The sequence below is a fragment of the Monodelphis domestica genome, chromosome 4 (assembly GCF_027887165.1).
Source record: "Monodelphis domestica isolate mMonDom1 chromosome 4, mMonDom1.pri, whole genome shotgun sequence".
In the NCBI taxonomy this organism is placed as follows: Eukaryota; Metazoa; Chordata; class Mammalia; order Didelphimorphia; family Didelphidae; genus Monodelphis; species Monodelphis domestica.
The window spans coordinates 357,433,452-357,459,430 of record NC_077230.1 but is presented as its reverse complement, the minus strand read 5'-3'; the positions used below and the strand labels follow the sequence as shown (position 1 = coordinate 357,459,430).

General features: G+C 42.7%; 1 protein-coding gene across 1 annotated transcript; it reads right to left on the bottom strand.

Moving 5' to 3' along the window:
• Window positions 1–6,258: 6,258 nt before the first annotated feature.
• On the bottom strand, window positions 6,259–25,967 carry CCKBR (cholecystokinin B receptor). The gene is made up of 5 exons (XM_007492735.3): window positions 25,219–25,967; window positions 14,529–14,780; window positions 14,073–14,322; window positions 13,286–13,473; window positions 6,259–12,913 (listed from the first exon to the last, which is right to left on the bottom strand). The coding sequence occupies exons 1-5, from the start codon at window positions 25,367–25,369 to the stop codon at window positions 12,348–12,350; spliced, it is 1,407 nt and encodes a 468-aa protein (XP_007492797.2). The 5' UTR covers window positions 25,370–25,967; the 3' UTR covers window positions 6,259–12,347.
• Between the last annotated feature and the right edge of the window lie 12 nt (window positions 25,968–25,979).

Here is a 25,979-nt window from a genome sequence, read left to right as displayed (position 1 = left end):
TTAATTCCTCAATACCTTCACAATTTTATTGCTTCTCTTACACAAAGAATAGGCTCTTGATCTAATCTAGTTGCTTTTGCCCTCTTGGTTAATTTTAGTGTCATTTCTACCTCCTTTATATGCATATCTGTGACTATGATGTTAGAGTTAAAGTGTTTGAAGTCTACTGTTCTTAGTAGCAAAAAAAAGAAGCTTGTTATAAACATCTGTGCAGATCTTTTCCATTTTTCTTTTGTGGCTCTCCTTCCATTTTCATTTTTTATCTGCCCTCAGGATAATTTTGTTTATTTGGGTCTTTTGTCAAGCTTTCTTTAACCTCATTTTATCCTCTACTGCTTCTGTTTTATGAGATAATGCTACTCATAATTTTCCATTATCTTTCACCATAAAGTTCTGTGAACAAGTTTATTTTCCAAACAAAATTGCTCTTGGCCACCATATCTCTTGTCTTGGCAAGTAAGTCAACCATTATCTAAGGCCTTGTTATGGCAAGTAATTGACTCTGGAGAAATTACAACATGAAATTATTGTAGTACACACCTATTTCTATATTTAAACAGTTCTTCACTGTTGACACATTAGAAACATTTATTGATTTGAATTAAATAATTGAATTGACTTGAGTTTCAGTCTTGAAGCTTTGGAGAGGGAAAAAGGTTAATACCATTTCTTCTGGCCAAATATTGAAGCCTAGTTTTCAGGGATTGAGACCACTTATAGATAGGAGGAAGTCTATTATTGGCCATCAAATCATTGAACAGAGGACTTTGAATTTTTATGCCATTTGTACTCTTCCTTTGTTAAACTTCTACCCTTTATCTGTTGTTCTTCCTACCTCTAGTCATGGTCTGATCTCATCCCTTCATTTTAACTGAAACTACTGATTTTCTCCCTGACCCAACCTTCCTGTTTAACTCAGAAATTATATTATTTATAGAAAGCCCATTTGGCTTTTCTGACTAAAATTTGTGGAAAAGTTGTTGTACTAAACCAAATTGTAGGGTAGAGCATCAAACCCCACTTAGAATTTACATATAAAATGTCATCAGCTGTGTTTGGCTGAATTTTCTCCTGGCTAGAACAGTGAAAACAGAAAGAATGGAATAAATGTGAGCAGTATTATATGGCTTGAATTACAGGGAAGAACCAACAGTCAAATGCTGCAAGATGATCCTACTGATTAGTCCATGATTGCTATCCTTTTTTCTAAAGGATGAAACCACTGAGAGAATTAGCATCTGTGGAAAAAGTCTGAAAGAGCTCCCTCATGGGAACCTATGGGCTCCTCTCCCACTGTTTCTTTTCTAGGCAAAATAATCCTTTTATTTTTCCTAATAATGGAGATTCTATTTTGGAGAGTGGGGGTGGGGAAAGCCAATGGGTCATAATGGTTATTAGAATATTAGTCTAAGAGATGGAAGACCTGGGTTGGAGTCCCAGCTCTATTACTAGCTGTAAGACTCTGGAAAAGTCATCTGATCTCCCTAAGTCTCAGATTCTTTAATTGTAAAATGGAGTGTGGTGGTGGTAATAATATCTATTCGCCTCACAGGATCATTTTGAGGAAAGCACTTTTTGAACTTAAAGTTCTGTATTGAAGTGAGTAATTGTTATATTCCAAACTTAAAAAAAAAAACCCAACAACCTAAGGCTGATTGAGCATGATGTTCATGAACCTGCCACCATAAACTAGTCTTGAATAAGATAATTAGCTTTGAATCAGCCTATGGTGATAGACTAGACCCATAACCCTGACCTCTCAATCCATATTTTCTTCCTCCTAGCCACCACCTCTTGTAAAGAAAAAAAATAAAATCAAAACTTATAAAAAATATACTGTGAGAAGGGAATTTGTATTTTTTCATTTGACCAATCAGAGATTTAGACTTCCCTTCCATTTGTTTTGAATTTGGACCAAATTTAACAACTTTAAGTAGGGTGTTCTAAAAATAGTCAGGGGTTATAATTTAAATCTTCATAATCAGGGGAGAGTTAATTAATTTCCTTGTTATAATCAGGGGAAGAGTTAAATTAAAAAAATTTATTTGGTCAATTTCAAACATTATTCCTTGGTTACAAAAATCATATTCTATTCCTCCCTCCCCTCCCCCCCTTCCCATAGCCCATGTGCAATTCCACTGGGTATTACATGTGTCCTTGATCAGAACCTATTTCCATGGGGGAGAGTTAAATTTAATCTTCACAATACCTAGTCCAACAAAACAAATTCTCACCTTGGTCAAGTTTAAAAATTATGGGTCTCATTCTGCAAACTGAGTCCATCAACTTTTATCATCCATTTTCTGGAATCCTGATTGCTCATTGTGTTGATTGGAATTCTCATTCAGAATTGTGTCTTGACACTGTTTTATTGTTTAAATTATTTCCCTGGTTCTTCTTCCTTCATTCTGCCTCAGTTCATATAAGCTTATCCAGGTGTTTCTAAAATATCCCTTTTGTTCTTTCTTATAATATTATTTCATTACATTTTTTTAAAAAACCTTACCTTCCATCTTGGAGTCAATACTGTGTATTGGCTCCAAGGCAGAAGAGTGGTAAGGGTTAGGCAATGGGGGTCAAGTGACTTGCCCAGGGTCACACAGCTAGGAAGTGTCTGAGGTCAGATTTGAACCTAGGACCTCCCGTCTCTAGGCCTGGTGATTACATTTCTTTAATATCAGTTGTTCAGCTATTTCCCCAATAAGTTGGTACCTCCTTACTTTTGAGTTCTCTGCCACTACAAAACTAGCTGCTTTAAGTCTTTTTTCCAAATATAGATCTTTTGCTCTTTCTTTGATCTCTGGGGGTAGGCCTAGTAGTGAGTGGTATCACTGGGTCAAAGAATAAGCATAGTTGAGTGACTTCTCAGGTATAGTTCCAAATTGCTTTCCTGATGTAAGGAATATAATTGGTTTTTGACTCAATATGAGAGCTATTAAAGTGGTATTGTGGTCACCAATTATAAGATATTATCCCTTTAGTCAAAATGACTGTAAGCAGTTTTTATTTACAAAGAGGTAGAAAAAGTGAAAGTGGGAAAAGTAGGAGAGAGACAGAGCCTTGACAAGCCTACCAGCCCTAAGTGCTGCTCTGGTGAAGTCCAACTTAGTCCCTGGCAAGGGCTTCCTCAAGTCCTGATCTCCAAGTGAAAGTCCAGTAGTCTCCAGCAAGCCAAGGCAGAATCCAAGGAAAGAGTCTCTCCACAAGCAGAGGAAGGAATCTATGGAACCAGTCTTTCCAAATGCCAAGAAAGGAATGTTGTCCCAGATCATTTTGGTCTCTTTTTATACCCCTTTTTCCATGTCATTTCCTGTTTCTCCCTCTCTTCAGAGAAACCACTTGCAGTCTTTCAATTTGCCTAGCAGTGCCCAAGGTGGGGCAGTGATTGTGGCCTTTAGGGGAGTGAACTAGTAAGTGAATTGTGGGCTCTCTTACCTAATGGTTAAGTGGGGTACTAACTAGGGGTGCTTTAAGTTCTTAATTTGATTAGCTAAAAATAGATAAGGGGAGAGAATTCTATCATCATACTGAAGAGCAGCAATTCATTAAGTATGTTGGTGGCTGGTACTCATCGAGAAAGAGAGTTCAAATAAGTTTGGGCCCCAAATGAAAACTTATAAGTTAAGAAATGATCCTGATCAAGAACAAAATCAGAAGCTTAATTAAAATAACTGGATCAGAGATGAACAGAGTTCACCTAGAGAATCTGTTCTGGAATGAGGAACAGCATGAGAAATCCTGAGAACAAGGAACATGGTTGAGGTTTACCATAATAAATTGCCCTTGATTAAAGAGTTAGGAAGTCTTGGGTTAATCTACTTTGTCCCATACTTACTAGCTGTGTGACCAAAGGCAAACCACCTAAATTTTCTGTGTCAGAGCCTATTTCCTCAGATTTATCTATTAAGTCATAAAGAAGATGTGACTCTTCATTGGTGGAAGGATCTTCTGGCATGTGTGACTTTTTTTTAACTCTATTCCAATATAAATTTTGGAAACTATGTATTTTTTCCAAACTTTAAAATTTTATTACCAAAAAAGTGATCTATAGGAACAAGAAGTCCCTTCTCAAAAATACTTATTAGACATTCTTCAGGATATTCCCATATATACATTGATGAGCACAAGTGATAATAAAAGCAGAGTTAGCAGGTAATTGAGTTGTTCTCTCAGATGTTCTTAACTTTGATTCTTTAATTCCTTCTCTGGCTCTTTTTTGGTATTTGATCCTAAGAGACAATGGTAGTTGAGCACTGGTCATGGTAAGTTGGACCTATTAAGAGTCCAACTGCCAATAAATCCATAAATCAAATTATCTATACTCCTCACTGAAGGATGCTGATTATATAAGCATATGAAAGGAGAAAGGAAAACTGGATTTCCTCCAAATAGCTTTTGTCTTCTCTTATAGACTTCTACCATGGTCTCACTTCAACTGGTGTCATACAATTATGGAGGCTCCACCTCCAAAATCAGAAGATTAGAGTTCTAGAATTGAAAAGAACCTTAGAGGTCATCTAGTACAACCTCCTCATTTTACAGATAAGGAGATTGTACTCCAAAGACGTAAAGTGACCTAAGGTCACCCAAAGGCAATGATTAAGGTTCAACACAGTGAGAACTAAGACTAGGATGAAGGCTACTTTAGCTCTCACTATGGTTGAGTACAAAGAGAGAGAAATACTACTTTAGTACCTTCTTTCAATCTCCAAACCACCTAACATACTGCCCAATCAGTAAAGTAGGGAGGAGACTGGAGAAGTGGAGGCTATTGCCATTACCACACATTCCTCTCCTTCTGCTATTGCTACTCATATGGCAAAAGTGGCTGGGGGGAGACATGACAACAGTTGTCTTTACATTTCAGTAAGATAATTGTAACTCGTGTGTTGGGGGAGGGTGAGTGCTGGAGAAGACTGTTAGGAATAGAATATTATCAGCCAGTTTAGAATGGTTTGGGGCATTCTTAACCTTTGCATGTCATGGATCATTTTGGAAAGCTGGTGAAGCCTCTAGATCTCCTTTCCAGAATACTGTTTTAAAATGCATAAAATAAAGTATATAGAATTACCAAAAAATTATACTGACATCATCATCATCATCATCATCATCATCATTGTCGTCGTCGTTGTCGTTGTCATCGTCGTCGTAGTCATCATCATCATCATCATCATCATCATCATCATGTTAATATATCCCAAGTAAAGAATCCTAGGAAGTAGAGCCCTTCCCTAAGGTAAAACTTGATTTAACTATCAAGTCCTAATCTTACATAGAGATCTTAAGCATCTCCATTGGCAGTTGCAAATGTGTCAGACTGAAAAATTTAACACTGGAAAATGTCCATAGGAGGGAAGGAATGCTCAGACATCAGCAGAAAGGCAGAACAAAGTAAGAACTCTTTAATTTGTAGGCAGCTGAGTGGCCCAGTGAATTGAGGGCCAGGCTAGAGACAGGAGGTCCTGGATTTAAATATGGCCTCAAATACTTGTTAGTTGTGTGACCCTGGGCAAGTCACTTAACCCTCATTGCCTAGTTCTTGCCACTTTTATACCTTGGAACGAATATACAGCATTGATTCCAATATGGAAGGAAATTTTTTTTTGGGAAAAAAGAAACGTTTAATGGTTGCATTTCTAAAGTTGTCATTTCTTTAAAGTAAGATATTTTTCCTTAGAATGAAGAATATTAATGTTTACTGCCAGCATGCTGGATGGCTCCCTTTGAGGTTCTTCATAATAGGCTATAGTCCAAAGTTGCATATGATGCTTAGGCTTGGGTACGAGTATACTTTAATGAAGGGAACTTCCAACTTGGAAGAAATCATCCATCCACTTGAGCATCTATCCTTTGTTAATTAAACCATTGTGCATAGTTAAGGAAAATGTTTGTTGCTTATGGATGGAATGAAAAGATGTTAATTCCCATATGAGGCAGCTAGGCAACATAACAGATAGAGTACTTATCCTGGAGTTAAGAAGGCTTGAGTTCGAATCTGATCTCACAAACTTACTAGTTACATGACCTTGGGAAAGTCACATAACCTCTGTATCCTTTACTGTAAAATGGAGATAACAGCATCTGCCTCTTAGGGTTGTTGGGAGGATCAAATGCAATTGTATCTGAAAAGCACTTAGAGCACTTGCCTGGCAGATAGTAGGCCCTTAATAAATGGTTGTTGCTTTCTTCCTGTCACTCCCCCACCCCCAATTTCTCATACCAAAGACAGGCTCAGCCAACACTTCTGCATACCAATAATTTAAGACAACAAATATTTTATTGAGCGTTTACTACATGCAAGGCACTGAAGGATCTCATGTTTACAAACTTTAATATAATGAAAACTCATCTATCTTTAAAGGGAATAGTATAACCCAAACTCTGATTCAACTGATGCAGTCACAAAATGCATTTTTGTAATTATCCGGTTATGAGCTGCTTAGAAATATGACACCAAAGGGGAAAATACCATGTAGAAAATCAAGATAAATATCTAAAAATTCAATAAAAAAGGGATGAGAATGTTGACTATTATCAAAGTGAAGAGACTCTATCTGAAACAATTTGATCCTGGGGACAGGATGAGAGTTGGGAAGGGAGGTGGGAAACAGAAGATCATAAATCTAAAGCTGGAAAAATCCTTACAGTCTGCCAGCCAGTCCGTGAACAAAATATTATTAAGTGCTTACTGGGTGTGAGGCACTGGGCTTACAAAGAAAGGCAAAAACATAATTGTTGCCCATAAAGAATTCATATTCAACAGGGAGGGAGGGACTATCTCATCTAACACCATCTTTTTATAGATAAGGCAGAACTGAGGCTGACAAGTCAAGTGATTTGCCCAAGGTCACAGTGGTATGAAATGTCAGAGGCAGGATTTGAATTCAGGTCTGGTGACATGAAATAAAATGCTCTTTTCACTTGACCATGAAGTGTGGAAGGCAGAGAAGAAATTCGATTCAATTGGCATTTATTGAGTACCTACTATGTGAAAGGCACTGTGTTAGGCTCTGGAAAGACAACGATAGAAACACAAGCCCCCAGCTTGAAGAACTTACATGCTATATTGGGGCAGGGGTGGAGGGGGGGGAAGGGATACAACACACACACACACACACACACACACACAAATAAGTAAACACAAGATATATACAAAGTAAATACAGAGGAAGAATAAAACACTGCTACAGAGGAAAACAATGTTCTGCAGAAGAGACTTGTCTATCCATGTGATGGATGTGGTGCCATCAGTCCTTTTTTGGTACCCTGACAGTGTTCTCCCATTGTCACTGCCAATGCCTAGCTGGCAGGGCCAAAAGGGGAAAAGGGAGAATCAGACTCTTGTCCTTTTGTCAGAGCCAGAAAAATTCTCTGAGTGCTTTCAGTAGCTGCTGCCATTTGTCTTCTTGGTAGAAGTATTAATGACAATGTGAGTTGTGTTCCAGCTGAAGGGAGTCAACAAGCATTGATTATTTGCTTGCTATGTGCCAGACACTATGCTAAACTGGAGAAAGTCCATGCCAGTGGTTTCTCCACAAATAGTGGGACAAATAAGTGACCCTGGCCTGGACACATGATTCTTAAAGCTAGATAGAATGGCGCCAAACATGCATGGTAGGTGATGATGCTATGAACACACACCATTTGGTCTCATCAAAATATTTCTGCTTGGGCAGCTATCTTCCATTAAAGTAATGTCCTTGGCCTGGAGAAAGGACAGACAAAATGACAGAATCAAGAACAGGAGTTCCTTGTCAGTGGGCATGAAGCCAGGCCTTGAGAATAAAAGTTTTAATGCTGCCAGCCAGGGATTAGGGTAGGCTCTCAGCTCTAGAAGACTTCTGAGGTCCCTTTCAGTTCTAACACTGACTCTATGATCCTATTTCATTCTGTTCACTGTCCTTGAAACATGAAATGTTTAGATCCACCATGAATCCTTTGCCCATCCTTTTTTCCCTGTCCTCTCCCCATCCCCACCATTCACCTCTTCCTTCTATACCATATATACACATTGCATTTTCTGCCTCTGATACTTAGTAGCTGTGTGATTCTGGGCAAATTTCCTCATCTGTAAAATGAGGAGGGTTGGTCTAGATGACATCTATGCTATTCCTTTCCAGGGCTAAATCAGGGATGCTAAGTTTTTGCACACTAGGGATGTAGGAATTTGTCCAAGTCTGGTCAGTCCAAAGTAAGTTTTTAACAAATTCTCTGTCTCTGTCTCTGTCTCTGTCTCTTTTTCTCCTTGCTCTCCCCTCTCTGAATCTCCCAAGGAAGCTGGTGGTTCAGTGGATAGAGCTTTGGGGCTTGGAGCCTGGAAGACCTGAGTATAAACTTGGCCTCAGACTCTGTGTGATCCTGGGCAAGCCATTTAATATGTTTGCCTCAGTTTCCTCAATTATAAAATAGGGATGATAGCACTTACCTCTCAGTGTTGCAAAGACCAAATGATATATCTGTAAAGTACTTAGGACAGTGCCTGACACCGAGTAGGTACTTAATAAATGTTGTTTCCTTCTTTCCTATCTATCTATCTATCTATCTATCTATCTATCTACCTACCTACCTACCTACTTATCCCAATATTGATATAGACCCTATTAGAGTCTAAGTAACAGACCTTTCTGATGGTAACCTAATGCCTGAACAGTCCACAGGCAACCAGCCAGGAAGGTAATTGTGGAAACAACCCATCACAGATGCTATAAAACACTTGCACTTGTGTACCTAGCATAAAATTCTTCATGAAGAATACTCGGTAGATGCTGTTGCCTGACATTGTATACAATCAGGATGAGCTGGACCACTGGATAAAGTGCACTCTGCTTATCAGATATCTATAGAGAATGAAAGAAATATTGGAGTCTGAGGACAATTATGTGAAGTCCATGCACCCAACTCCCCTGCCACCTACAAAAGAGAATCCACTTGGTTAAATCCTAGGCAGAAACCTTTTTTGATTTGGGCCATCTCTGGCAAAAACCAGCTCACATAAATGACTTTGAGTCCTCTTTCTCCCTTCCAACTTACAGTCAAGGCTCTGTACTACTAGTTTTGTGACCTTAGAACAATCACTTTTCTTAACTGATGCTCTAGATTCAGCTCTAAAAGGAGTCCCAGAGGTGCTGTCAACTGTATCTTATTAGATATTTAATCATGTACCTGATAGGTAGAAAGAAATAGTGGAATGGGCATTGAAAGTGAAATCATGAGAGGGTTCAGATCCCACCTCTGATCCTTACTCTCTTGAACAAGTCAATTCCATCTTCTGAGCCTCAATTTCCTGAGCTGTAAAATGAAGAAGTTAACTTTTCTAAGAATTCTTTCAACTATAACATCTTTTGTTCTAGTAAGTGACAATGTTATTGCTTCCACTATCCCAAAGTACCACCATCTCAACAGCATCTGGAAGGTCCTTATGTGTAATGAAACAATAACTACCTTCCTTCTCATAGCTCAGAAGAAACGAATCCAAGGCATTTACTGGAGACTAGATCTGCATCTTCTGGGAACCTTCTCATCCCTATAGCAGGGGCCTGACCCAGAGCCTTGGTGGTTCCAACGGATGGAGATAGAGTTTTCTTTATCTACCTACTTACTCTGAGATCACTTTCAATTCTCTTTCCTTCCCATTTTTCTTGCTTGCTGCCTTCACCTCCTCTCTCTACCTAGCAAGGCATAGTGGTTATACTATTGGACTTGTAGACAAGAAGACCTGGGTTCAAAATCTACCTAAGACAATTACTACCTGGGTAATCTGGGGCAAATCGCATACCCTTTCTGGCTTGTTTCCTCATCTATAAAAGAAGGGTTTGGACTCAATGGCCTCCAAAGTCCCTTAGTTCAAAGACTAGGACTTTTCTTTTCTTGTTTCTTCCATCCTTCACATGGTCTCACATTTCTACCTCTTCTACCTCTTCTTGATCTTTCTAGTCTTCCCAGCCTCATTGCCTTCTACTTTATCCTTACCCCTTCCTCAATCTTCCTACCTCACCAGTCCTCATTGTCCTTCATTCCCTTTCTTATTCACTCATTTCTTTATCCTACCCTCTCTCATTCACTTTGCTTATCCATATCTACACTCTTTCCCTCATTATTCTTTCCTCTTATCCTTCCCCCTCTATCTATTCTGCCTCCCCTTGATCATTCTTCCTCTTCCCGCTTGCCTCCCAAGAGAATGCCACCCATGGGCATGATTCATAATACAACAATAGGTTGTTAAAACTCTAAAGCCTTAGCTGGTGAGCATCTAATACAACCCCCTCATTTCAGAGACAAAGAAGCTGAGGTACAGAGAGGAAGATATCTGCTCAAGGTTATATAAGGAGTTGGTGCCTAAGCTAGAATCTAAATCAGATCCCCAATCTCCCAAATTCAAGGTCCTTTCCCTGCACTGTTACCTCCCTGAGACTGGCTCCCAGAAACCAGCATTCTCTTCCTTCTCCCTGCTAATGTAGATTCCTTTAGTAAAAATTTCCTCATTTTCAACAGTTAGAACACTGATTAGCCTTGGAATTTGTGCTACACTTCCTCTCTCCCTCACTCTAAGCTCTACCTATCCCCTCTCCCAAGACCAAAAGCCTAGATTTGAAGTCAGATTTCAGTTTCTAACAGCAATGAACTGTGTGGTCTCAGGCAAGTCAGTTTGTCTCTGAGAGCAGGAAATTGGTACATAGTAAACAGAGAAAAGTTTTTAAATTCATTCTGAGTCCAAGACCTGCAGCACATACCTACTAATTGTGATATAGTCAGACCTCTCTGACTGGTATTCAACAGTCTGATTAAAGTATATCTTTCCAATCTGATTTACTTCTGCTTTAGTATATGGACCCGCTGCTGCCTGCTCTTTACTTCTAGTTCCTAGGATGTAGAGCTAAAGATACCTTCTTAAAGACATCAGGGGAAGAATGACTTTGGGTCCCAGGTAAGCCTGTCCTGGCATACCATGAACTCCACTAGGAAGATACAACCTTGGCCCTAGATTAAATTTTATCCTAGCAGCCTAGTCTCCTGGCAGCTCAAATTGCTGCTACCAGCTCCCTTTCCTTAAGCCATGGAAGGTTTTAAGCAATAACAATGATTTACTTGGAAAAGAGAAATGCTAGTCATGTTTGTGAGAGGCAGCCAAAAAAGCTAACATCTTCTTAATGACAAGAATCCAAAGCCCGGGAGATTACAGTCCTACTGTTGGACTCTCCTTCTCTCAGACCACATCTGGGGTATGAGTGCTAGGCACATTGTTTTTAAGGGTACTGGTCAATTGGGTAATATCCAGAAGAGGGCAATCAGGGAGATGAGAGGACTGGTGACCATACCATTCAAGGACTAGTTGAAGAAACAAATAAAGATAACAGATGCATTTTGTCAACCTTAAAGTGCCACAAAAATGATGGCTCATTAATTAGTATTGAAGAACTGGGGATGTTTAGCCTATAAGGGGTTTGAGGGAAGAAAGGTGGACATAGGCTTACTGTCTTCAAGTGCTTGAAGAGTTTTCATGTTGAGGGCTATGTATAGTGACTGGGCTGTATAGAGGAAGATGAAACAGGTATGCTAGAGTGCATAAGAAGAGGTGTTTGGAATTATAGCGATAGGGGCAGGAAAGGGGTCTTGAGGGGGATCCTATCCTCCTGAGTCCCTATCCACTAGGGGCCAGAGTTTTCCTCACAATCAAGGCATGAGCCTTCCTGTAGCTTTTAACCTCACAAAGGACATTGGGGTTGGGGTCAGGGGCTAATTTTTTTCCTGTAGCTTCCTTGACATGAATGTGTCTTATGCATTTTCCCAGGCTCTGCAGTAAAAGAAAGCTGGTGTTAGGGGCTTGTGGTCTAACAGATAGAAGACCTTAATTCAGGGTCAGGAGGATCAGTGCAGACTGGGGACGCTTTCCCAGGTTGGGTACTGGGTCTGCCCTGTGCACCCAGGGTCAGTGCTGCCTGTGGGCTTCAGTGCAGGGGCAAGTGAAGTCCAGAAGAGTTTCTGGTAGGTCAAGGGTCACTTATGCTACCTTAGAACCTTCCCAGGTAGGACTATGTCCCAGTGGGTGTGGCTACCTCTTGTCCAAGGAGGCCTTTCTAGTCTTGGGGTAGGTGATTTCTAGGAGTGTATCCATGTCAAGACTGTTAGTCCTGTGGGCTCAACAGGGCTTTTACAGTTTGGGTTCAATGCCAGATTAGGACTTCCTATAGTCCCTAGGGAAGTGGTACCCATGCCATCCTGGGGTGGGAGTAAGGAGGCTCAGGCTCCCTATAGTGGGATACCCATCTTCTCCAAGGCAGAAGGTACCCTTTCCCCCAAGGCAGGAGAGTCAATGTTTTTCTGGGTTGATCTCATGTCTCAGGATGCCCTCAGCCAGGACCCAGTGTGCTGACAGTTGTATAACTTAGACGAGACAGAGAGGTAGTGGGATGATCAAGTTCATGGTCATCCCCTAGCCGAGGTCCTGCTCGGGCAACTCGGGCACGGGGTGGATGGGGTCGGCACCTAGCACAAGTGGCCATGCAGGCCTGACGGAAACGACGATGCATGAAGCAGTAGACCAGTGGATTGACACAGGCGGAAGCATAGCTGAGTAGGTGAATGAAAGAGATAGGGGCTCCTGAGAGGGCACGATGGGCACCTTCCATGTCAAAGGCACGCCACGTGTTGGCACTGTACAAGGGCAGCCAGCACAAGAAGAACAGTCCCACGATCACCAGCAGCATCCGAACCACCCGCTTCTTGGCCTGCAGCTGAGCCTGGGCCTGAGCGGGCCGTGAGCTCACCCCAGGTCCGGGGCCTCGGGTTTCCTTTTTAGAGGCAGTGGGTGTCAGTGCTGAGAGTTCCATTCCAGATTGTTCTGAGAGCAGATTCACATAGCAGCCATCACCCTCCTGGCCTGCAGAGGCCTGGGCTCGGGGCCCATTGGAAAGTGCTATGCAGGAAAGGAAGGAACGAAATTAGGGTTGATATATGGATCCCAAACCCCACCTAGCCACCTGGTGTCCGGCTCTGAGAACCTTGGAGCCTCTGATATTTAACTGCCCTCTGACTCTGCTCTTCTTTGAGTCATTTGGTGTTGTGTTGGGAAGCAGAGGACCCAGGCCTGGAGAGAAGCCGGTTTTGAAACTTACTCCCCTGGGTTTCTGGGGGGACTTGCCCTTCTGGGCTTCAGTCTCCCCCTGTAAAACGACGTTGATGGCCTCTACAATCCCTTCCAGCTCTACATCTGTGCTGTCAGAGGTTGACTTTGCCCCAAATCTACCTTTGATAGTTTCCATGCCCCTCCCGCCCACCTCCTGCTGACCTGGGCTTGGCCCGCAGGGTAATCCGCTATGTTTGTGGTCGCCGTTGTGGCCTTGCTGCCCATGCCCGTGGCTCTGGCTCTGACTCTCGAAGCGGATCCCCAGGTAGAGCTCGCGGGAGATGAGACCATAAGCTACCGCCATGACAACGCCAGGGACAAAGAAGAGGAACAGTAGGAGCAACACCGACCTGTGGAAGGGGGCGGGGCCAGGTCAGTCCCAACATCCTATCACAGAGCGCCGACCTCGTCTGAGCCCCTCCCTCTCGGCGTCGCCAATCAAAGCGTGCAGGGACACCTGTCTACCTTCGCACCCTCGGCCCGCTCTCCCTCAGCCTTAACCAATTACGTAGCAGCTCCGGGACCTGCGCCTCCGGCACCTGGGACTCACACGCAGGGAGTGAGGGACAACTTAGGAAAACGCCTGGGTTGCTGAGCATCTCTGACCCCACACCTGCGGCGAGGCCCACCCTCTGAGGTCTGAAACTTGCCACTTAGAACCCCACGACAATCCCAGACTCATACATTACGGGGAGGGATCGCAAGGTGAGAACTGGAAGAGCATCAAGGACTGCCTGTGGTAGGGAGCTCGGTTCTACCAGGGCAGGCAATGAGGCCAATGTTGGAGTCTCAGACGGAGCAGGGTATGCCGCGATATGGAGTAGGGACCTGGGAGGGGATCCTCTGGGCCGTGGGTGTACACTCGGATGCCCAGGGAGGAAGGGCACTATGGGAACCGGTGGAGACATATTCCTATGGGGAAGGCCGTTTTCCGAGGTTTGAGGCTTACCAAGCCTGGCGCGCTCGCATGCTGGGCCAGCTGTGTGTACATTGCAGTGCACGGGGGCTCACGGGCCGTACAACGGAGTACACAGGATAGGGTAGCATGAGCAGCCCAGACAGAAGCCACGTGGCGACAATGACACGCGCTGCGTGGGAACGTGTTTGCCACACGCGTGCCTGCAGAGGCCGGCAGATGGCGCTGTAGCGTTCTAAGGCGATGGCCACCAGACTGAGGGTGGACACACTCACAGACACTCCTGGAGGAAAAGGGGGGTGGGAGAGAAATGACCACCATGACAAGTAACCTCAAGGAGAACTTCATATGACCCCAAACACTTCCTGCACCTCCAACCCCAGATCCTGGGGGATCTTTACAACCTACCCAACCCTGAGGACCTCCAAGTTCCCACATCCCTCTCTCCCGTCCCCAGGACAGGTGATGCAGGCCAGGCTCAATGCTTACCCATGAGGTAGGCAACAGCCTTGCAGACCACAGTGCCAAAGATGAAGGTGCCCATGAGGTTGGGCAGGAGGGTGAAGGGCATACAGGCCACAGCCAGGAGCAGGTCACTGACAGCCAGGGAGAGCAGGAAGGCATTGGTGACTGTGCGGAGCCGACGGCTCAGTCCCAGCACTGTGATGATCAGCAGGTTTCCTCCCACGCTCAGCAGGAAAATTATGGCATACAGGGTCACCCTCACTGCCAGCTCCATCTCTGGGACCCAGGAGAGACGGCAAGGGAGGGTGGTCAAGATCTGGTGGCTTGAGAGCCCTTTATGAAATAACCCCAGCCCAGGAGCCTTTCCTGATCTTCTTCATTTGGAAGGAATCCCCATATACATCTACTGAAATCCTATTCTGTTCAACTGAGAATTAAAGAATGGGGGGGGGGGGGAATGTGAGGGGTGGAAGGGTGGCAATTAGACACTAATAATAATAAACCTTTAAAGTTTATAAAGGACTTTACATAAGCCAGTTCAATTGATCTTTACAGCTGCTCTGAGGGGTAGATGCTATCATTATCCTCATTTTACAGCTGAGGAAATAGAAATTTAACAAGTTAAATGAATTGCTTAAAATGGCACAGCTAGATAAGTGAAGCAGGATTTGAACTCTGGTCTCTCCAGATTCCAACTCTAGCACTCTATCCAGTGCACTCCATTGATGTTTCAGAGGTGAGGCCTTATTTGAGAGAATCAGAACACTAATCATGAAAGAAACTTTTCTCACTGGCAAGGAACAGTGACCCTGAGGTGGCTTTTTCTCTCTTAAATTTGCCATTTGTAGAACTTCAAGCTAGAAAATAATGTTCAGAAACCATGTCTTCCAGGAGAGGGAGACAGAGCTAAAAAAGCATTCTCCTTTTGGGAAGAAATGTGCAGGGAATTATGGCTCTCCCTTTCAGAGCTAAAGAGTATAGGTGAGAAGCCAAATTATCACACCTTATGAGTTGCAAATAGGTAGTTAATAGCTGGAGGAAAGCCTGTTGGGGTTTAGGGTGTGAAGAACTAACTAGAACTAAGAATATAGCTATTTCTCAGAGGCACTAAAGATGACATTTAAACTGTCACCTTGCCACAAAGAACTTTATAGTCTCTTACCTACACAGATTCTGCACACAGGTAGCTCAGTGGGAGAGCCAGGTCTAGTCATGAGAGGTCCTGTGTTCAAATTTGGTCTTAGACACTTCCTATCTGAGGGATATTAGGCAAGTCATTTAAACCTAAATGTCTAGCTCTTACTTCCCTTCTGCCTTGGAACAGATACTTAGTATTGATTTTAAGACAGAAAGTAAGGGCTTTAAAAAATTATCTACAAATTATAATGTTACCCAGCCAGGATGTTTAGTGAGACTGGTTTGTGATGGCTTAAAGGGAGCTAAGAATGCAGAGAAGTAGGTGACTCAGGGGTAATATTACATTACTACAAGAATTTTTGGGCAGCATCTACCTACCCCTTACCTCCTTTATTCATCATATATCCACACCATACTCCTCCACTTAAATTTGTCCCTACTTCCCCATTCCTCCTCTTCCTCCTTCTTAGAATTAATACTAAGTATTGGTTCCAAGGCAGAAAAGCAGCAAGGGCTAGGAATTTAGGGTTTTGTGACTTGCTCAGGGTCACACAGCTTAGGAAGGGTCTGAGGTCAGGTCAGATTTGAATCCAAGGCCTCTCAACTTCAGGCCTGACACTCTATCTAGGAGCCACCTAGTCCTTAATTCCTTCTCAGGGTGGGAAAATGGATGAAAATTCAGGGCATCTCAGTTCTATGTAGCATTCTGCAGTGTGGTCAGTATTGCTCCAGCACTCAGCAGAGTACCTGGCACATAATAGGTACTTTATAAATGCTAGCTGACTGTTTCTACCCAAAGGTATGGCAAGGGAGAGAGGAAAGCCTTAGTAGAGAAGAAATGTCTGGAAAAAAGAAGGGAAAATTGGTGTGAAGGTAGGAGGGACTGGAAGAATGAGGAGGGAGAGGAGGATGGGAGGAAAGTGAAAGTAGATGGGGGAATAATGAGGTTTGAGGACAAGGTTGAGAGTGAGGGTGAGAATAGTAAGGAGAGTGGGAGGAGAAATGAAGGTAGCAAAGAAGAAAACTGTGAAGGGAAGAGAACATTCAGTAAATGGGGATGACAAGAGAGGATACCTAAGAAGATATTGGAAAGATACTTGCATTGATGAGATTCTGGGGAAGGGAAAAGAGAGGACTGAATATAGAACCTCAAGGATAAATTACATTTAATGGAATGCAGAGGAAGAAGAACCAAGAGAGATGAAGGGAAGTTTATTGCAGTGGGGAGACTCAGGAAATCTTGGAGTTAGGAAGCTAAAACATGACAGGAAACCCAATTAGGGATGCTCTCCAGTGACATGCTGTAGAGAGGTTTAGGAGCATTAAGAAGTCAAGACAATGAAGCCAAGTCTGTATGCTGGAAATAAAATATGGACAGGGATAGGACCCTTTCCCTCATTCCCCAACTCCTACACTCAAACTCACAAAACACATGTGGAGGATGCTCTGGGGATTAAGAAATTTGTGAGGATGAGAAAAGGATGAGAGATGACGTAGACAGATCCTTACCTGGACTAAGCCAAGAAAGGATTCAGGAGGACAGTTCAGCAGATCCAGAAGCAGAAGTTATATATACTCTAGGAGTGGTAACACAACATTTTTTTCAAGTTTGATTGTCTTTATCAGAAAAGCTAAAGAGCAAACAGGGTAGCCAGATTGCCACTGTGGAGAGTTGAGACTATGGTAAGGTCAGAGAGAGGGGTTGGTAAGTGAAGACAAGATTTTCTAGAGTCAGAGATGGGGTGGGATGGGGAGGGAGATTTGATTTTAAGTTCCTTGAGGGCAGAAGCTGTTTAGTCTCTCTTTTTTTATTCCAAAGCAATAAGCACAAAGTAGGTATTTAATAAATGTTTATTGAAGTAAAATGTCAGACTTGGCAGAGGGCTTAGAGGAGATTCTTGAACTTTTTGTGTCATGTTCCCCTCTGGCATTCTACTGAAGTCTATGGATCCTTTCTCAGAATTACGTTTTTGACTATGTAAAACAAAATACATATAATAACAAAGGAAATCAATTATATCAAAATGCCAAAAGTTTCAAGTTCTCAGACCCCCTGAAATCTATCTGTAGATCTTTTGGGGATCTTGGACACCAGGTTGAGAATCCCTGCCTTGGAGAATATCTCACCCAGTATTTCCAGAATAGGATCCTTAGGATCCCATTGGTTTCATGAAAAGTGAATGGGGTACAATAAGAAAATGTAAATATTTGTGGTATATTCCCTCTAAAATATGAATATTAAATTATATGTCAAAATAATAATAGGTCCCATTTCTTTAGCATTTTAAGGTCTACAAACCATTTTCTTCAAAACACTCTGGTAGATTTAGATTTATGGACTACGGCTGAAAATATAGGAATGATGGGCTCTTGGCCAAAGATAAAGTACACCTAATGAGGACTGCTTGAAATATATTTGCCTGGAGTCTTGTAAATCTAATCAAGATGGCTTTAAATTGAGAAGACAGGGAGAAAACCGTATGTACACACACACACACACACACACACACACACACACACACACACACACACACACACACACATCTACCAAACAACACACCACAGAGAGTAGTAGGTTCAACATAGGAAAAAGCATATTTATAGAGAGGATAAGTAATTCAAAGAAGATGATATCCAAGGAAAAGATCAACAATAAAACTCATGACCTCAGATGTCTCTACACAAATTCACAAAGTGTTGGAAATAAACTGAGGGTGAATGAGAGAGCCTAATACAAGGAAGCAAACCTGACCTGATCACTGTCATTAAGAGCTGATTAGGATAGGGTTGTTGGCTGGACTATAGCTATGGCAAGGTTCCATGATTCCAAATGAACAGAATTAATCAGAGGTGGTAAAACGGGATTATACATTAAGAGCATACACTCAGATGACTAAATCCAGGAATTGGAAAGAATGAAGAAAGGAGAACATTTAGATGTGAATTAATGAAAACACCAAACCACGTTGTTGTGAACATTCTACAGACAACCTGGACAGGAGGAGGAAACAGAGAAAATGTTTGGAAAATAAGTCACAAACCTGGGATGGCAGCATATATTTGTAATGATAGGAAAACTTTAATTACTCGAATATTTGTTGGAGCCCTTTCTCTACCGTGGCAGAATGGTTGATAAATCCTTGCTTTGCCTTAATGGGAAAAATCATTCTACAACTAGTTGAGGAAGTGACTAGGAATACCATTATTTTGAGCCAAATTCTGCCTGATAAGGAGGAAATAATTGCTTGAAGCTGGAATGACAGGACTCTTTGGAGCAAGCAGCCATTCCACCTTAGAATTTGTGATAGAGGAAAGGAAGGCTGGTTACTACCTGACATGCACATGGGATAATGGAAGAACAGAATTCAAAGCATCCAGAGAAAGAAGAAAGACCAATCAAGAACAAGTCACGCCACACTAAACAGCATTTTCTTTTTTGATAGGGTCACTAGGAATATTCGGAGACTTGTAAGCACAATATATCTAGATTTAAACAAAGCATTTGACAAAGTTTCTGAACAAGATGGAGATGTGGGTTAAATGACAATATGATTAGGGTAGAGTCAGGAATTTGTTGAAAAGTAAGTATTTTTATTTACTTGTTTAAAAAATATCTTACTGTCTGCCTTAGAATTAATACTAAGTATTAGTTCCAGGGCAGAAGAGTGGTAAGGGCTAGGCAATTAGGGTTAAGTGACTTGCCCAGGGTCACACAGCTAGGAAGTCTCTGATGCCAGAATTAAATCCAGGACTTCCCATCTCAAGGTCTGATGCTCTATCCACTGAACCACTGAGCCCCTTAACTATTGCTCCACCCCTCAAAGTAATTATTTATGGATTTGTGTCAAGTTAGAGTAAGGTGATTAGGCTAAAAATAAATATTTTAAGTGACTATGTGGCAGGGAGTATGCCAAGTGCTTTATAAATTTTATCTCATTTGATTCTCGCATAAACTTCGGAAGGCAGGTACTATTATTATCCCCATTTTACAGTTGAGTCCAGTGTAATAACTCATAAATATCTGAGGCTGGATTTGAACTCAGGTTTCTTGATTAGTCTTTGTTCGATTCAACATTTTTATCAATAAAACACAGACAAAAGTTATAAATGATTATCAGATTTACAAATCACACAAATCTTGGAGGAAAAGCCAACATATTGAATGACAGAGTGATGATCTAAAAAGATCTGAGTAGGTTAGAATGATAACCAAATCTAACAAGAGGAAGTCTGATAGGAACAGATATAATGCCCTATTTTTGGATTCAAAAAGTCAACTTAATAAGTACATAATTGGACAAGGCACCACTAAAATAGTGGCTTGTCTGAAAGTGATGCTAGAACTTTTAGTGTATTTTAAGGTCAATATCAGTCAACAGAAGGATATGGCAGCCAAAAAAATCTAATGTGAATTCACAGACGTAATAGTTAAATCATAGTTCTGCATGGACAGACCATATCTAGAGTATCATACTTAGTTTTGTGTGCCAGATTTTAGGGAGAATATTTAATGTTAGAACAGAAGTACCAAACATAGAGTGGTCTGAATTGAATGAAAATGTAATTGGGAAATATATAATGAAATACATAAAAATATAATGAAACGTAATGTTTATATGTGGTTTTCTAAGTCAATATGTACTCATGAGGATTCTTAGGTATAGTTTAGTGGCCCTCTGTCATTTCTGAGGTTGATGCCACTGAGTTCGAGTGTGTCCAGAATAGTTGGGCGATTGGAGCCCAAGGGATTAAACAATTGGTTGAAAGAACTGGGGATGTTTAGTTTGGAAAAGAGAAAAAAGGGGAGATATGATAGCTAAGAGCTTGAAGAGCTGTCACTTGGAAGAGAAATTAAACTTGTTATGGTTAGCTCCAGAGATTAGCATTATATGATCAGTGGGTGGAATCTGCTGAGAAGTAAAATTCAATTTGATGTAGGGAAAATTTTTCTGTTAGAGCTTTTCAAAAGCAGAATAGGATGCTTTGGGAGGTAATGAGTTCTCTTTCACTGGAGGTCTTCAAGTGGAACAGTTGGTTTTTTGATCTTTCATTAGGGATATCATAGAAGAATTACTTTCTTGTAGGTTGAATCTTTGAAATCCCTTCCAACTCTGAGATTATGTGATTATCATCATATCAAAGATGAGAAAACTGAGGTTGTCCAGTAAGTATCAGGGCTGAAAGTATCTATAGGTCATAGATGAAGAGCTAGAAAAGATCTCAAATGTCATCTAGACCAACTATCTCATTTCACAGGGGAAAAAACAGGCTGAGCAAAATTAACTGACTTATTCATTCATACAGAATCTGAGTGGAAGAGGCAGGATCTGAATTCAGGCCCTGAGATTCTAGAGTCTTAGTTCTTTCTTGCTAAGCAACCTGAAGTCTAGAGCTTCTTCCTTTGCACTTCAGTGCCACTCTGAAAGCACTGTATGAGGTAACTTTTCATTATGAAAATAGGTTTACTTTTCTGTGTTTTCCTCTAAATCTTCTCCTGTTCCTTAGACAAGCATAATTGGGTCCTATCAATATGCTAACAGCCAGTGTAGCATAGATGATAAACCATTGGGCTTGGGGGGGGGGAGGGAAGGATCTTAAACTGAAACTTTTCTTGGAACCTTCCTGGTTCTTCAATCCTTGTCAAAATCATTCCATTAATTAGATTTTTTTTAAGCCTTTACCTTCTGTTCTAGAATCAATACTATGTATTGGTTCCAAGGCAGAAGAGCAGTAAAGGTTAGGCAATGGGGGTTAAGTGACTTGCCCAGGGTCACACAGCTAGGAAGTGTCTGAGGCTTTAGGTTTGAACCCAGGATTTCCCATCTCTAGGCCAGGCTCTCTATCCACTGAGCCACCCAACTGCCTCTTATTAAGAATTTTTAAAGTGCTTATTACTACAGGATATGTACTAGGCTGAGTATTAACAACACACATAATATGAAGTGAAACAATTCCTGTTTTTCAAGGAATTCATACTCATTTTTAAAATGGCAGTAATCATATTTGCCTTATTTACATTCTTGTTTTGAGAAAATACTTTGTAAAACTTGGAAAGTATGTAAATGTGAATTATAATTTTTGGAATGATATGTTTCAAGCCACAAATGTATAATTCCTTTTTTTTTTTATCTGACTTCTCTGGAACTTCCCTCATTGTACAAATGGGAAAACAAAAGTTCAGAAGGCATGGTGACTTACCCAAGGTCATATAGTAAGTTAGTGACAATGCAGTAGTAAAGGGTTTTTAATCATGGCTCTAAATGCTTATTTCTTGTGTGACCTTGAGCATGTCATTTATCCTAGATAGAACTTCATCTCCCTATCCACAAAATGGGGCTATAGATGGACTAAGTGATGTCCAAGGTCCCTCCTGGATTTGGATCTGTGTTGCTAAGATCTTGGCAGCAAAATGATGCAGCTGCAATGTCAGAACAGTTTTCTCCAGCAGCCAAAGGGGTGAATAAGGGGACGGAGATGGGAAGAACTTTCCTCAGGAGAGGAGAACAGGATTAGGGAAAGTAGAATGACAAAGTGGAAGGGTAGAAGGGAGGGAGAATAGGCCGATCAAGGCACCAGTTCCAGTGGGTGACCTGCAGTTTAATTCCCCACTAGGACATCCTTGGACTCACTGGAAGAAGCAGGGACTCCAAGGCAGGGCTTGGCCTGGGAAGAGAAAAGCTATGCCTCTTCTTCCCACCCTCCCCAGCCCCAACTCTGTTTATCAGGGCCGATGGCCAAAGCAAGTCTGAATTCCAGGTTGAACTGAGTATAGGCACAGAGAAGGGAATCTCCCCCTTTTCCATTAGCTGAGTCAAGCTATTGGCTTACATTTGGGCCTTATTTCTACGTCGGCCTGCCTTCCTGTCACCTATGTCACTCTCCCAGTTCTTTCTATTCTCTCTTGCCCTAACCCCACTCCATCTTCCAGGGTCCCTTTGCCCCTTTCACTCACACACACCCTCACAGAAATGCCCACTCCTCTATCCCTTTGACTACCCCCCTTCCTCTGCACGTGCTCATATATATATATATATATATATATATAAACACTCACATTCCCCCAGATTAGTCATCTTCCTTTCCTCTCTTTTTCATACACATACTCCTCTGTTTCAGAACCCCCATTACAACAATGATCCCCAGATCAGTCCCAACTCTCTCTCTGTCTTCTCTCTTCTCTCTGTGTCTCTCTGTCTGTCTGTCTCTCTCCATCCCTCTCTTTCCCCCTCCCATTCTCTCCCCACTCTGTCCTTCTTCCTCTCTGTCTCCCTCCCCCTTCCCAGTCCATCTCCCTTCCTCCTTCCCTCCCTCTCTCTCTCTCTCTCACACACACACACACACACACAGAGTTCTACACCTCGAAAACCCTCCCAAATACTCTCATACACACATTCTCCCTTAGTTTCCTCTTTCTTTCTCATACACACTTCTCTCTTATGCCCCCACAAGCACACTCTTCTCTCTCCTACACACACAGCCCCTGTCTCTTTCTTATGAATAAGTACACTCCTGTTTTTCCCTCTCTCATACCATCCTATCTTTCTCACACATATATTGTCTTTATTATTTCACATGTGGCCCTATCAGTACTCAAGAGGGAATGACTAAATGACTTCTGATATTGCATAAAAAATCAGACATCCTTTCATAAGGTCTTCTAAGCACTGTTTCTCTTCTCTTGGGGTATTTTTTTAAAATTTGAGATATTTTAAATGTGGAAACTCCCTGGTCTCTAAGTCACAGTTGTGAGAATTGCCTGGACTATTAAGAAGTCATGTGACTTATTTGACCCTCATCACAGAACTAGTCTTTGTCAGAAGCAATTTGAACCCAGGTTTTTCTAACTCTAAGACGGGCCTTCTATTCTCTAGTTCAGGGTACTATCTATTATTGGCATCACCTTTAAGGTTGACAAAGTGCCATTTAATCTGTATGACAGTCCTGTGAAGTGGGAACTTCAGATACTGTTTTCCTCATTTTCGGCTATATATATATTCAGCACTATAAGGGATTTTCCAGTTCCTCTAGTTCAATTCCCTTATTATATAGATGAGAAAATTCCCTTATTATATAGATGAGAAAATTGAGGCCTAGAGTAGCTGAATCACTTGAAAAAGATCACTTATTGGATAGTGTCACAGACAGGATTCCAATCAGGCTTCCTTTAATTCCAAGTCCACCATATTGTGCTGGTTGGGCATTAGCAGAGGCATGTCATGGAAGCAAAGGGGATCCTCTGAAGATCTCTGGCCAAAGTGATTCTTGGACCAAAAAAATTGAAAGCTCCTAGTCTGCCTCTGTATCTCTATATTTTTCTTCTATCTTCATCTCTCTGGATAACCGATTCATTGTTTCTGTTTGTATCATAGGACATATGTAACACTTTTATGACTTTCAAAGTTTTTACCATTCATTCATTCATTCATGCAAACATCCATTCAGTGAAGGAGACATTTGTCCTGGGAATGTATAAATTCTAGACATGGAGATAAGAAAACAAAAATCAAGTACAAATTACTCAATTTATGTATGCCCCTAAGGATTCCCAAATGAAGCATGGGAACAGTGGAGTCATACTGGGAAGAAGGCACCTCTGAAAAGGTGACTCAGGTCTTCCAGGCAGTAAAGGCCATTGACTGAAGATGAAAGGCACTAGGGATAGCCAAGAGGCCAAGGGGTCTGTGGAAGGTGGAAGGGGGCACTGAAGGGTAGGGGCAAGGATCGGCTGGTGGCAGAAAGTCCAGTAACCTAAGGTGAATGAAGGGGTGTGGCAGGGATGTCACAATGCTCTGTGGGGAGATAGATATAGGATGGTGGTGAGAAGGAAGGCCAGGAAGCCAGGAGAGATAAGGAGGAGGAAGAAATTTTGAATGAGGAATTTGAGGGAACTGAGCAAGGAGTAACAGGAGTGTATGTGAAAAGAATTAGCCGTCTTGGAATGGGGATGGAGTGGGCAACATACCTGCTTTTTGTGGAGGCATACTGCTGGGGGAAGGGAGAGAACAGGACATGGACGGGGAGTGGGGGTCAGTTTAGAGAGACTCCAGTAGGAGAAATGTTTTGAGGAAAACCCCAGAGAGAGGGTCCCAGGTCTCTGAGGGAGAGTTGGAACCATTTGGAGTTCAATGAACAGAAGTGTTCCATCCTCCTGGCCTCCAGCGCCTCCATAGCTCTGGCAGCTTCTTAGGTTCAATATTAGATTTAATATATACTCCATTTGGGCCCTAAACACAGAAGGTTTCTAAGTCTTTGCAGATCAAGAGTTTTCCTTATGGGGTTAGTCCCCTTATCATGGAACCATCTTATCCCTTTTGTGCACAAATAGTCCCCGAATTCTCTTTGCCAGGCTTGCCACACTTACCCCTGCTCCTCCCCTCACCCACCCTCAGGGTCTTAGACTTTCTATTCTGCCCCCTTGTTCTTGGGGCACCAAGGGGAAGGGACAGGTAGAAGAAGTTGGGGAAGGGAGAGACAGGCAATAGGGTTTGGACTCCAAAAGGACAGGAACCTAGGCGGAGGAGGCAGACGAACGGGAGAGAAGTGGAGCAAAGGACATTGATAGAAGGGGAATACTTACCTCGGGGTGTCCTGCTGGCTCCAGAGCCTCCTCGGGGAGATTCGCAGCTACTATTGGCACTGCCATCAGCACTGCTGTTAGGGGCCAGGGGACCCGGGCCGCACTGGGACGCTAGCTCCAGCGAGCTCCGATTCTGTTCCAGCAGCTCCATGGTCTCGAGGTAGAGGCGAGCCTGGGACAAGACCACCCCCCCTCCCCCGCTGCCTCGGAGCTTCGGGGGGCCGCTTCTCACCGGTTCCACCTGCTCCCGCGCCCGCCGTTTCTGTGCCCCCGAACCGGCCTCTCTAGTGTGTCCGCTCCGCCCTCTGTCTCCGGCCGGCACCCTGCGCTCCCACGCGGACCTCTCTCCCTCACTCCCTCCGTCTGTCCCTCAGTCCCTCTGTCCTTCCCTTTCTTGTCTCTCACCCAGGCTCTGCGCGTGCCTCTTTCTCCGTTTCTCTAATCCTGGGTCTCTCCTTGACTCCCTGCAAATCTTTTCCCTCGGGCTTCTCCCCGTGTCCTCCTGTACCCTGTGTCTTTCCGCCTCCGCTCCCCCAAACCCCTAAAATCTCCCTCCTCCTTTCCAGGGGACTCCCAGCCTCGTTCTCTCCGCCGCGGGATCTGCCACTGCTTGGGCTGGGGTGGCCTGGGGAGCCCCGCCCCTCTCCTCCAGAGCTAAGCTGAGCTGGGGTCCCGCCCCCCTCTCTGCAGCACGGCCGCTCGGCCTGGGGGTGGGAGTAAGGGGATGGGGGTGGGAGGGTGCTTTTTTACTGTTTCTCGGG

Excerpts from the sequence above, each read along its gene's own strand:
- CCKBR (XM_007492735.3), bottom strand. The coding sequence starts at position 25,369 with ATGGAGCTGCTGGAACAGAATCGGAGCTCGCTGGAGCTAGCGTCCCAG. Across the intron at positions 14,781-25,218 it reads AGCCAGCAGGACACCCCGAG|AGATGGAGCTGGCAGTGAGG; the intron begins GTAAGTATTCCC and ends CCTGGGTCCCAG. Across the intron at positions 13,474-14,072 it reads ATGCGAGCGCGCCAGGCTTG|GTCGGTGTTGCTCCTACTGT; the intron begins GTAAGCCTCAAA and ends CCCCTTCCACAG.